At 34.3% G+C, this 13,582-nt stretch overlaps 1 protein-coding gene across 2 annotated transcripts in view; it reads right to left on the bottom strand.

The window, feature by feature from the left end:
* LOC136027157 (high affinity cAMP-specific and IBMX-insensitive 3',5'-cyclic phosphodiesterase 8A-like) overlaps window positions 1-13,582 on the bottom strand; it is a 241,469-nt gene that overhangs the window by 132,012 nt on the left and 95,875 nt on the right. For both annotated transcript variants that reach the window (XM_065704156.1, XM_065704146.1), the window contains exon 5: window positions 7,909-8,102. In XM_065704156.1, the coding sequence (XP_065560228.1) occupies window positions 7,909-8,102 (194 nt within the window). The remainder of the gene's footprint in view (window positions 1-7,908; window positions 8,103-13,582) is intronic.

The raw sequence follows: 13,582 nt of genomic DNA on the forward strand, positions 1-13,582 counted from the left end.
AGAAAAAACCTTCTTCACTTCTTTTTCGTTTCCGAGGTTGGAGAGAAATAAGCTCATAGTTCGTACTGAACTAACCTTCAATTTTCTTTTGCAAGATATGAGACGTGATATATTCTAAAGAATATGGCTATTCTAAAGCAAAGAATAGCCATAAAAATCGACAGAAATTAACTTAGTATTTTTTTACATTCCAACATACTAACATGAATATGCCTTCCACCCTTCCTATTTCAAGCCCTCGATGTCAGAACACAGGGCCATACGAAAGAAACCATTTCAAGGAGGAGGGAGAGAACAGCAAAAAACGAGATATGTGTGACATAATTTACAAGACGGTGAGAGAGATCTTCAGAATCCGGATATTTTTGAGGTTCCCAAGCCCTCACCCCCAAAGTATATGCCTAGAGACAGAAGTGGTAATATTTAGAAAATAAATATTTATATTGTATGTTACCAATAACTAGGAAGCTATTCAATGTCTTTATTTTATCTCTCGATATAAGAAGAAAGCAAAATCTTTGATTTTCTCATCAAGTCTAGTAATTAAGAAAAATCCATGCATAAGCAAAACGTGACAAACTGACTGAAAAAGAAGAACTCTTCAAAGAAATATCAGTAATAAAAGTACAGAAAAGTAATACAAAAAGTATTTAAATCCAGTTCGTCCATTTCGATTAACTTTAATAAGTTTAAATTATCGATTTTCATACATAAATGAAAGGAAAATCCAAGCTAAAAACCTATTTTGGGTAAACGCCTTGCTCTAAATGAGGTTTTCCCCTCTATTCTTTAAATGAGATCAGATAAGAAATAAAAAAAAATACTTGTATGATAAACGTCCTACCTAATGTTGTTCATTCATTGACGCATTATAGAACCAATTTTTTTTTCGTTAGTTTCTTTCAGCTTAGCGTGAGTCAAGACAAAGGGAAGTGACAGATATATGGAAAATATAAAATTAGAGTTATGTATTTGCACATGAGGGGAGGGGGCAAAGTATTTGGGCAGCGTGAAGTTAGGAAACAATTCTTACTGCATAATATGTAGAATAATTGTACGTAACACACTAGACATGCAGACCTGCTATACTCCCCCCCCCACCCCTAATGTACAAATATATAGCCCAAATTTGTTTCTAGAGTATTATATTTTTATCTGACTTTGGTATATTTCATTAGGATTGAGTGTCAGAGAAATATATAAGAAGAACATTAGGTAGGGCGTATATCAAACAAGTACCAAAAAAAGATGAACACTCAAGCGAAATAGGCCTAGTAGGAGTCATGGGGTTGTGCGCTGTTTTTTCGAAGGTGTTGTACCTCGGACCCTAGTTCTAGTGTCTGGCTGGTGGACTATAAGTAATTTCGTTGCTCCTGTCCTGATTGAAAATATTTGGTAGCCTACGCAAAATAGGCTACTAGAAAATAGATCTTTGCCTCCTTGACACAGGAGTGACCAATGAAAGATGGAATGAATTGAAAAATATTCATTACAAATTCGCTTTTGAAGGCTTTCAACTCTTCCTGGAAATCTATCCGAGATGCCATCCCCCCTTAAATTTGGGCTATGTAGCTCTATAGTAGCTCTATATTAACTGTTAAATGGAAATTAAGTTTCAGTTTTCATGCGAGAATACATAGAAAGAAAAATACTAAATGTTGCCTGGAGTCAAATGTCGCCAGTCAGTTTACATATAAAGAGGGTTTGAAAACCCTTTCTATCACTTAAACCTTAGGAGTTCCAAAGAAAGAGGGGATGGCCAGATCCTCCCTCAACGCGCTAACTGAAGGGGCTGTCCTACCAAATACGAAACTTCAAAGCGGTGAACAACATCCATAAATGTTCACTTTTGGTATGCAAAAAACTGTATAATTCAATACCTAAATCTTCAGTTTCTCGGAAAAAGCGCCACATGCTTTCTCAAGGGATACAACTTTCTTATATATATATATATATATATATATATATATACATATATATATATATATATATATATATATATATATACATATATATATATATATATATATATATATATATATATATATATATACATATATATATATATATATATATATATATATATATATATATATATATATATATATATATATATATATATATATATATATATATATATATATATAAGAAAGTTGTATCCCCTGAGAAAGCATTTGGCGCTTTTTCCGAGAAACTGAAGATTTAGGTATTGAATTATACAGTTTTTTGCATACCAAAAGTGAACATTTATGGATGTTGTTCACCGCTTTGAAGTTTCGTATTTGGTAGTACAGCCCCTTCAGTTAGCGCGTTGAGGGAGGATCTGGCCATCCCTTCTTTCTTTGGAACTCCTAAGGTTTAAGTGATAGAAAGGGTTTTCAAACCCTCTTTATATGTAAACTGACTGGCGACATTTGACTCCAGGCAACATTTAGTATTTTTCTTTCTATGTATTCTCGCATGAAAACTGAAACTTAATTTCCATTTAACAGTTAATATAGAGCTACTATAGAGCTACATAACACAAATTTAAGGGGGGATGGCATCTCGGATAGATTTCCAGGAAGAGTTGAAACCCTTCAAAAGCGAATTTTTAATGAATATTTTTCAATTCATTCCATCTTTCATTGGTCACTCCTGTGTCAAGGAGGCAAAGATCTATTTTCTAGTAGCCTATTTTGCGTAGGCTACCAAATATTTTCAATCAGGACAGGAGCAACGAAACTACTTATAGTCCACCAGCCAGACACTAGAACTAGGGTCCGAGGTACAACACCTTCGAAAAAACAGCGCACAACCCCATGACTCCTACTAGGCCTATTTCGCTTGATTGTTCATCTTTTTTTGGTACTTGTATGATATACGCCCTACCTAATGTTCTTCTTATATATTTCTCTGACACTCAATCCTAATGAAATATACCAAAGTCAGATAAAAATATAATACTCTAGAAACAAATTTGGGCTATATATTTGTACATTAGGGGTGGGGGGGGGGAGTATAGCAGGTCTGCATGTCTAGTGTGTTACGTACAATTATTCTACATATTATGCAGTAAGAATTGTTTCCTAACTTCACGCTGCCCAAATACTTTGCCCCCTCCCCTCATGTGCAAATACATAACTCTAATTTTATATTTTCCATATATCTGTCACTTCCCTTTGTCTTGACTTACGCTAAGCTGAAAGAAACTAACGAGAAAAAAATTGGTTCTATAATGCGTCAATGAATGAACAACATTAGGTAGGACGTTTATCATACAAGTATTTTTTTTTATTTCTTATCTGATCTCATTTAAAGAATAGAGGGGAAAACCTCATTTAGAGCAGTGCGTTTACCCAAAATAGGTTTTTAGCTTGGATTTTCCTTTCATTTATGTATGAAAATCGATAATTTAAACTTATTAAAGTTAATCGAAATGGACGAACTGGATTTAAATACTTTTTGTATTACTTTTCTGTACTTTTATTACTGATATTTCTTTGAAGAGTTCTTCTTTTTCAGTCAGTTTGTCACGTTTTGCTTATGCATGGATTTTTCTTAATTACTAGACTTGATGAGAAAATCAAAGATTTTGCTTTCTTCTTATATCGAGAGATAAAATAAAGACATTGAATAGCTTCCTAGTTGTTGGTAACATACAATATAAATATTTATTTTCTAAATATTACCACTTCTGTTGCTAGGCATATACTTTGGGGGTGAGGGCTTGGGAACCTCAAAAATATCCGGATTCTGAAGATCTCTCCCACCGTCTTGTAAATTATGTCACACATATCTCGTTTTTTGCTGTTCTCTCCCTCCTTGAAATGGTTTCTTTCGTATGGCCCTGTGTTCTGACATCGAGGGCTTGAAATAGGAAGGGTGGAAGGCATATTCATGTTAGTATGTTGGAATGTAAAAAAAATACTAATTGAATTTCCGTCGATTTTTATGGCTATTCTTTGCTTTAGTATATCACGTCTCATATCTTGCAAAAGAAAATAGAAGGTTAGTTCAGTACGAACTATGAGCTTATTTCTCTCCAACCTCGGAAACGAAAAAGAAGTGAAGAAGGTTTTTTCTCAATAGCGAATGGGTATTGAATACTCTTTACTTATGAATTTAAATTGATCTTTGGTTGACTGGAATATAAAGTAATATTTATATTTGGACTATAGAACTATAGAAGAATATATGGACTATAGAAGAATTGTTTAACCTGAAAAATATGTATTTCTGTTTTATATATTTATTTCCTGCCTCTTGTGTAGATTTCTTAAGCATAGACATACTTCTGGACTTGCTTGTGGTCGATTTTAAATAATCCACAAATGTGACGAATGTGATAAAAGGGACGAGAAATCCAGCTGATGGGCAGAAACTTTTTTGGGGAGGGGGCAGCACAGGCAAAAACGTATAATAGAGAAATAGCACCAATGTAGAGATACATATATTTTGCTACAAATGAGGCAAAATAGATGACATGCTTTTTTTCTAGGGGGGGGGGGGCTGAGGGGATACTGGCACATATACATACGTTTTTGCAAACCTTGTAATTCTTACGGTATCTCTACAATTTCTTATATCATCATGAGATTAATGTTTTTTCTTTTTCGAATACGAATACGTGCCTGTGGCAGGAGGTTGTAGTGTGTGCTTTATGGGACGCTTCAAAACTCAGCCTCCTGCAAAACGTAACTCGGCAAAGCTCAGCGTAATCAGAATTCAACCTGCACAAAACACAGTCCGAAGAATTTGACCCAGCAAATATCTAACGCGTATAACTTTCCTTCCGCCCACACATGGAGGAGGACCTTTAGGTCTGATTCTTTTCTAAAATAGTCTAAGCTTGCAACATGGTTTAAACATAACTTTGTAATGCCCCAGGGCCCTCCTTCAAGGGTTTGAGACTATACACTTATGTTCAGAGATTGCTTTAGCCCAGCTTCCCAGAATGGAGGTGCAACTTAGTGACTTATTTCGGCTAAATTTTTTTATCATACTTACGTGGAGGGAATGTTAACTTTTACTCAAAGACTTCTCAGCAGAGCTAAGAACGTTAGGCGTAATAATGGGATATTTCCGTTTCTAATGGCTCCCCATTGACAAAACCATCCGTGACTTTAGCCTGCGACCCACTCTTGCCCGCGTTCCGGAAGATAGTTTCAAGAAAGCGGGTTGAAACTTAGAAATGCTTACTTTTAGTCAAACAATACTCACGCTCTCCAAGCTGGTCGGGGTTTTCAAATGATTGTTTGTTTTTCCGTGGGGTAGGCGGAAGATAATTCCTTTATCTCTTCCTTTGTTTATGCATGGTTCAAGATTGGTAGGAGTCAAATATAAAAATAGTAATTTGTCCCTTTTGAGTTTTGATTTGGTTTTGAGAGAATAGGTGTCTTAATTGGGTTTAACGATTACGATTGCCTTCATGGATAAAGTGGCTCTTTTTCCTCTACTTGCTAGATTGATTTTTCTTGACAGGAACTTCGTATGTATTGAAGTTTACTGTTTCCAATTATTTATTGTTGGTTGCATTTGGCTGGGCTCAGCTTTATTGTTTTGAATTTTGCGTGGGTTGAATTCTACGGGTTGGAGCTAATCAGGGTGGAATTTTGCAGGAGTTGAACTTTACTTCGGCTGAGTTTTGCTGCTAGTATTGCTACTGATGCTACACACGCTTTTGTTCGCAGTTTTCCCGAGTTTCAATTTTGGGTTGAATTTTGTCGGGTGGAATTTGGCATGCATTTAATTTCCCTTGGGTTTAATTTTGACTGGGTTGAGTCTTGCTGGGTTGCATTTTGCGGGGTAAAACTTCATTTGAAATGGCTTACCGTATAGATTTTCGTCTGGGTTGAGTTTTGTGGAAACCATGTTTCGTCCATAAGAACCGTCACGTTTTGTCGAAGGTGCACCTCTGGTCTATACTTGTTCTGATACTCCTTGATTATTTTTTCATATCTTACTCTTGAGATGGCTAATCTTTGGCGTAATCATAGGGGGCCTTTTTTGGAAGGTTTTAAGGAAAAAAGTTACAAAACGCATCAACTTTATATTTGATTCTTCTTACTTTTTTACGAGTCAGCAAAATTCCGGGGGGGGGGGCAAACCCCGTACCCGGGGTTTATATATATACATATACATATATATATATATATATATATATATATATATATATATATATATATATATATATATATATATATATATATATATATATATATATATATATATATATATATATATATATATATATATATATATATATATATCTTCTATATATATATATAAAAATAAGTTGTCTGTCTGTGGATGTGTGGATGGATGTGTCAGGTGACGTCACCTGAAAAAACTGGATTAGGTGACGTCAAAACTGAAAAAACTAAAAAAAGGCAAAAACTACAAAAAAAACTAAAAACTAATAAAAAAAATAAAAAAGCTAAAAAACTAAAAAAACTATAAAGGTAAAAACCAATAAAAAACTAAAAAAAAAACTGAAAAAACTAAAAAAAGGCAAAAACTACAAAAAAAAACTAAAAACTAATAAAAAAAGTAAAAAAGCTAAAAAACTAAAAAAACTAAAAAAACTAAAAAAAGGTAAAAAACTAAAAAAAATAAAAAATAAAAAAAAAACTAAAAAAAAGGAAAAAACTGAAAAATAAGCTAAAATAAAGGTAAAAACCAATAAAAAACTAAAAAAAAAAAGGAAAAAACTAATAAATGACGACACTCAAAGAGAAAGCGACCAGGACAAAAGGAATGTTCGATTAGCAATCAACAAAGCACCGGGACACAGGGAGTATAAATGACGACCAGGACATAAGTAAAAAAAAAAAAACTATCTATATATATAAAAATAAGTTGTCTGTGGATCTGTGGATCGTGGATCAGGTGACGTCACCTGAAAAAACTGGATCAGGTGACGTCAAAACTGAAAAAACTAAAAAAAGGCAAAAACTACAAAAAAAACTAAAAACTAATAAAAAAAATAAAAAAGCTAAAAAACTAAAAAAACTAAAAAAAGGCAAAAACTACAAAAAAAACTAAAAACTAATAAAAAAGCTAAAAAACTAAAAAAACTAAAAAAAAGGCAAAAACTACAAAAAAACTAAAAACTAATAAAAAAAATAAAAAAGCTAAAAAACTAAAAAAACTAAAAAAAAGGTAAAAAACTAAAAAATAAATAACGACCGGGACACAGGGACACAACTACAACGGGGACACCGGGGGAAACAGGGGGATATAAATGACGACCGGGACAAAAAAACTAAAAAGAAATAAAAACTAAAAACTAATAAAAAAAACTAAAAAATCTAAAAATCTAAATAAGCTAAAAAAGAAAAAAAAAGGAAAAAAATAAAGGAGAAAAACAAAACTAAAAAACGAATGTATATACAGACCGGGACACCGGGATACAAATGATGACCGGGACCCGGGACACAGGGAATATAAATGACGACCGGGACACAGGGACACAACTACAACGGGGACACCGGGGGAAACAGGGGGATAACCTGACAATCTATTTATATGCAAAGACAATGGGACAGCAAAGAATGTTGTATATTCGCAAGTTTTACGTAGTTAAAACCATATATATATATATATATTTCTATATTCACAGGTGGGACATAGGGACACAACTACAATGGCGCGTAACTATTATGGCGCGTAACGACTTACGCGCGCGGGGGGGCTTGGGGGGGGGCGCGAAGCGCCCCCACCAACTAGGTGTTGGGGTGGCGCGAAGCGCCACCCCAACAGCTAGTATATATATATATATATATATATGGATGACCAGGTCAGATTTCCGCGAGACAACGAACGATTAAAAACAGTATAGGGTGTAACATTTGCTTTAAATTGGATTTTTCCCACTCCAAAATCTACGACTAAATCTTAATTGCAAGTGACAAAAATAGAAGTTACCTAACAAGCTGATCTGCTTCTGCTGTCCTATTGGAATGTCTTCGGTCAACAATAACAAGTTGGTGCTGATTTATCGAAAAAGCCTCACCCGCACTTTCCGAGTTCCTGTACAGCGTGCTCGAATTCCCTAACTTCCGGGCAGCCCACGTCCAAGCATTACTCTGCGCGTCTTCACGAGAAAAAGATAAAAGTATCTGAAAATACATGGCAAGGTTAAAAGACGAAGAAAATGTCTAATGTGCAAGTACTGTGGAAATATTGTCTTTCCCAGACGTAAACATTTCTGTACTTCCAACTCTATGGGCAGCCTACCTCACGTTCCTGTAGGCTGCCTCGAGTTATACGTTCGTACTAACGCGCCTGCCGTCATACCCCTGTTTTGGACAAACAACCCCTTGGTGAGAAAGTATGGTTCATCTTTAACGCCATCTATCTTTGCAATTTGAAGGAAGGGAAAACACCTCATGGCTACACAGAAGGGAACGAGGAATCCCTTACAATTGGTCCTAAAACTGTCCAGAAAAAAACTTTTAAAAGTTGTTCACACGTTCTTTTGTAGGTGATTTCGGTCCAGAAACCTTTCCCAGACATTTTCGGATTAAACGATGTAACACGTAATTTCGGACACAACATATTCCATATAATTCACATCTTTTAGGAGTTCCTTTTTAAACCTCGGCATCCCAAGGATGCCTAGCTTAATTCTCCTGGAATTACAAGCCAAATGTTAATAATAATCGTTGTTAACAATTTCAAGTTATCTCGCAGAAACAAAAAGCTTGCTGTAAAAACGTTGTTTGCACAAACATATTAACTTGGGCGACAAATGAAAATGGGGCCTTCAAATGTAAACAATGATTTAAAAGAGCATTTAACTTCAAACAAGCATAAAAATGCAATACAAAACTATAAACACATAATTCGTCCACAACTATCTTTTCAGTGAAGAAATTTTACTTCTTTATGCTTAAACTTTTTTTGCGCTCAAAATCCCAACAAATTTTCACAAGTAACGTTATAAATATATGTATATATATATATATATATATATATATATATATATATATATATATATATATATATATATATATATATAATGAAATTTCATAGTCGTTTCAAAGAAATATTGCATAAAAAACTAGTTTTTTTTTAACTGAAAGTAAGGAACGACATTAAAACTTAAAACGAACAGAAATTACTCCGTACATGAAATGGGTTGTCCCCTCCGCAATCCCTTGCTCTTTAGGCTAAAGTTTTCAATTGTTTTAAAAAGCAGAATTGTGGCAAAGAGTCAAACTTTAGCGTAAAGAGCAAGGGATTGCGGAGGGGACAACCCATTTCATATACGGAGTAATTTCTGTTCGTTTTAAGTTTTAATGTCGCTCCTTATTTTCAGTTAAAAAAAACTAGTTTTTTTATGTAATTCCTGAACCTTTTTGAATTAATTCATGTTTGATTTTGGCTCTCCACACATAAATTATTAAAATGAAATTTGCATATTGATTCCTTTTTTGGCTAAATGGCTTTCTCTTAGTTTTGATCAGAAGATTTTGAGAAATAAGGGGTGGGGAAAGCCTAGTTGCCCTGCAATTTTTCGGTTACATAAAAAGGCAATTATAAATTTTAATTTTTAACGAATGATTTTATTAGTAAAAAAATACGTAACTTAAGAATTAGCTTACGTAACAAACTTTTATATTCTTAAATTTTTATTGTGTATATGAGGGGTGCGGAACTATGCGGAACAAAATGGTTATCTCAAAATTTTGATCCGTTGACTTTGGAGAAAAATGAGCGTGGGAGGGGGCCTAGGTGCCCTCCAATTTTTTTGGTCACTTAAAAAGGGCACTAGAACTTTTCATTTCCGTTAGAATGAGCCCTCTTGCGACATTCTAGGACCACTTGGTCAATACGGTGACCCCTGGGGAAAAAAACAAACAAACAAATAAACACGCACCCGTGATTTGTCTTCTGGCAAAAAATACGAAATTCCACATTTTTGTAGATAGGAGCTTCTACAATAGGGTTCTCTGATACGCTCAATCTGATGGTGTGATTTTCGTTAAGATTTTATGACTTTTAGGGGTTGTTTCCTCCTATTCTTTAAAATAAGGCAATTTTTTCAGGCTCGTAACTTTTGATGGGTAAGACTAAACTTGATTAAACTTATATATTTAAAATCAGCATTAAAATGCGATTCTTTTGATGGAGCTATTGATATCAAAACCCATTTCTTAGAGTTTTGGTTGCTATTGAGCTGGGTCGCTTCTTACTACAGTTTGTTACCACGAACTGTTTGAAACACTAGGTTCATTTCTTTCATATCACCCATGACTTTTTTTAAACTTTTGCGCACCCACAAGCACTTCTTCGCCATCGATCTGCTGCAAGTTTTAAGACCTTTTTTTTTTTTTTTTTTTTTTTTTTTTTTTTTTTTTTTTTTTTTTTTTTTTTTTTGTTAGAGAGGTATCTGACACAATGTTTCATCTTATGTGTCTGAAGTTCGTTTATTTTTGTTTTAACCAGCCTTAAGTGACAAAACTGACAGGAAGTCGACAGTTAGGGTTTTTTTCGGGACTTTAAAGTTTAAATATTACATTTAACTAAACACATTTTTTTAGTCGTATGTTCAAAAGAAATCACAAACATTTTCTATTTCGCAATCACTTTTAAAATCTGTCCAGTATAGAAAAAATATCTACTTAAATCCTTTTCAATTTACCTTTACATGGATAGAACACAAAAAGGATCAGCCAATAAAACACCAGATTTTTCGTAATTAATTGCGTGGGCGGATCCAAAGGGGCCGTGAGACCCCCTTCCAAGATTTATTCTGTCACCCTCATTCCTTATTTCCCCCTTTTTTTAGAGTACATTTATCAATTTGGTCAATTAGTGGTACCTTTGTCACATTGCCCCCCTCCCCTCCAAGAAAGTGCTCATTGGCGCCCATGTCACATTGGGTCTCCCCCAAGATGTTGCTCTAGTTCTACCCCTGATTAATCGTAAATTACTTCTCACACTTTGCCCCACCAACTTCATAATGTACTTTTGCATTTTTTAAGTTTTTAGTAAAGCGTATGGTTTTTATTTTATGTTTTTTTTTTTTTTTTTTTTTTTTTTTGCAGGGATTGTGTTATGAGATTGTACGGTCTACTTTCGTTGGCTTGTTTCACTTCCGTTTTAATGCGTAAAACTCCAAATGAAAAATGAACTTAAGTCAATTTTCAGCGTTTCGGAAAACTCGAGTATTTTTAAATCGCGTTTATTTCAAGGCCATACCTTGGGAGATACAGAGATATCACTTGTAAAATATGTTACGAGAAAACTTAGCGTTTTTACTGGTTTAAGAATTTCATACAAAAAGACAAATCAGATTTTGCGTTCTACCAGCTCAAAATTTGACATAGAACAAAAACGCAACAACGGGTGAGAAGACTGTTGTTGTTTGTTTTCCTTTGTGATATCAAGCAGTTTCGTGGTAACGAACTGTAGTAAGGAGCTACCCGGCTCAAAAGTAAACGAAACTCTAAAAAACGGAATTTTGATGCTAAAAGATACATCAAAGAATCGAATTTTCATGCTGATTCTAAATGTATAAGTTTCATTAAATTTAGTCTTTGTCATCAAAAGTTACGAGCCTGAGAAAATTTGTCTTATTTTGGAAAATAGGGGGAAACATCCCCTAAAAGTCATAGAATCTTAACGAAAATGACATCATCGCATTCAGCGTATCAGAGAACCCTATAGAAAATATTTCAAGGTCCAATCTACAAAAATGTGGAATTTCGTATTTTTTGCCAGAAGACAAATCACGGGTGCGTGTTTATTTGTTTGTTTTTTGTTGTTGTTTTTTTCCCAGGGGTCATCGTATCGACCAAGTGGTCCTAGAGTGTCGCAAGACGGCTCATTCTAACGGAAATGAAAAGTTCTAGTGCCCTTTTTAAGTGACCAAAAAATTGGAGGGCACCTAGGCCCCCTCCCACGCTCATTTTTTTCCGAAAGTCAACGGATCAAAATTTTGAGATAGCCATTTTGTTCCGCATAGTTGAAAACCATAATAACTATGTCTTTGGGAATGACTTACTCCCCCACAATCCCTGGGGGAGGGGCTGCAAGTTACAAACTTTGACCAGTGTTTCAAACAATTCGTGGGAACGAACTGTAGTAAGGAGCGACCCGGCTCAATAGTAACCAAAACTCTAAAAAAATGAATTTTTTTTCAAAAGAATCGCATTTTAATGCTGATTATAAAAAATAAACATGAAAACGTTTTTTTTCAATTGAAAGTAAGGAGTAGCATTGAAACTTAAAACGAACAGAGATTATTACGCATATGAGGGGTTCTAAAAATACTTTAGCATAAAAAGCGAGGTATTTAGGAGGAGATAAATACCTCGCTCTTCATGCTAAAGTATTTTTAGCAATTTCAACTATTTATTCTATGGCCTTTTTGATTCAGGGATCATTTTCTTAAAGAATTGGGACAAAATTTACGATTTAGTGTAAAGAGCAAGGTATTAACGAGGGTACAAACCAACTCGTATACATTATAAAAATATAAGAATATAAAAGTTTGTTACGTAAGTTAATTCTTAAGTTACGCATATTTTTTACTAATAAAAACATTCATTAAAAATTAAAAGTTCTAGTAGCCTTTTTAAGTAACCGAAAAATTGGAGGGCAACTAGGCCTCCTTCCCCGCCCCTTATTTCTCAAAATCGTCTGATCAAAACTAAGAGAAAGCCATTTAGCCAAAAAAAAAAGAATTAATATACAAATTTTATTTTAATAGTTTATGCGCAGAGAGCCAAAATCAAACATGCATTAATTCAAAAACGTTCAGAAATTAAATATAAAAAAAGTAGTTTTTTTTACTGAAAGTAAGGAGTGACATTAAAACTTAAAACGAACAGAAATTACTCCGTATATGAAATGGGTTGTCCCCTCCGCAATCTCTCGCTCTTTACAATAAAGTTTGACTCTTTGCCACAATTCTACTTTTTAAAATAATTAAACGCGAGGATTGCGGAGGGGACAACCCATTTCATATACGGTGTAATTTCTGTTCGTTTTAAGTTTTAATGTCGCTCCTTACTTTCAGTTAAAAAAACTAGTTTTTTTTTATTTATTAGGTTTTAGGATTAACACTAATATATTACGAAGATACATCAAAAGAGTAAGCCAAGCAAGAGCACACATGTAAAAAAAAAAATTCAGAAATAAGAAATGTTTCTCTTCTCTTTGGCTAAGCTATCTCATTAACCTTGCTGCTCCTGGAAAGCTTCTGACATGCCATCTGGCCTGTCTTTTACGAATTAATTCAACTCAGAAGCTTGTCTTTACAGATATGCAAACTTGAGTAATCACGTTTTTCAGCTTGTTACTAAACAAGCAAGTTGGGAAACTATGCGACCGCCTATGGCTTTTCCTCCATGGCAAGTAGATGCACAGATAATTCCATTCAGAGAGAGCAGATTCATTTGCATTGGCGTCTATGATGCGGCTATTATCTGTGTGTGAACATTCCCTGAGTTCAAAAAAGAAATCAAACTGGTATGCTTAATTAAATTCGAAGCAACTAAAGATTTGATAAGCGGGCCGTATCAATTTTACATCAACATTTCTTCCACACTTTTCCCTTACCTGCAAACAAGACTAGGGGATGATTCTC

This window comes from Artemia franciscana, chromosome 1 (genome assembly GCF_032884065.1).
Source record: "Artemia franciscana chromosome 1, ASM3288406v1, whole genome shotgun sequence".
NCBI lineage: Eukaryota > Metazoa > Arthropoda > Branchiopoda > Anostraca > Artemiidae > Artemia > Artemia franciscana.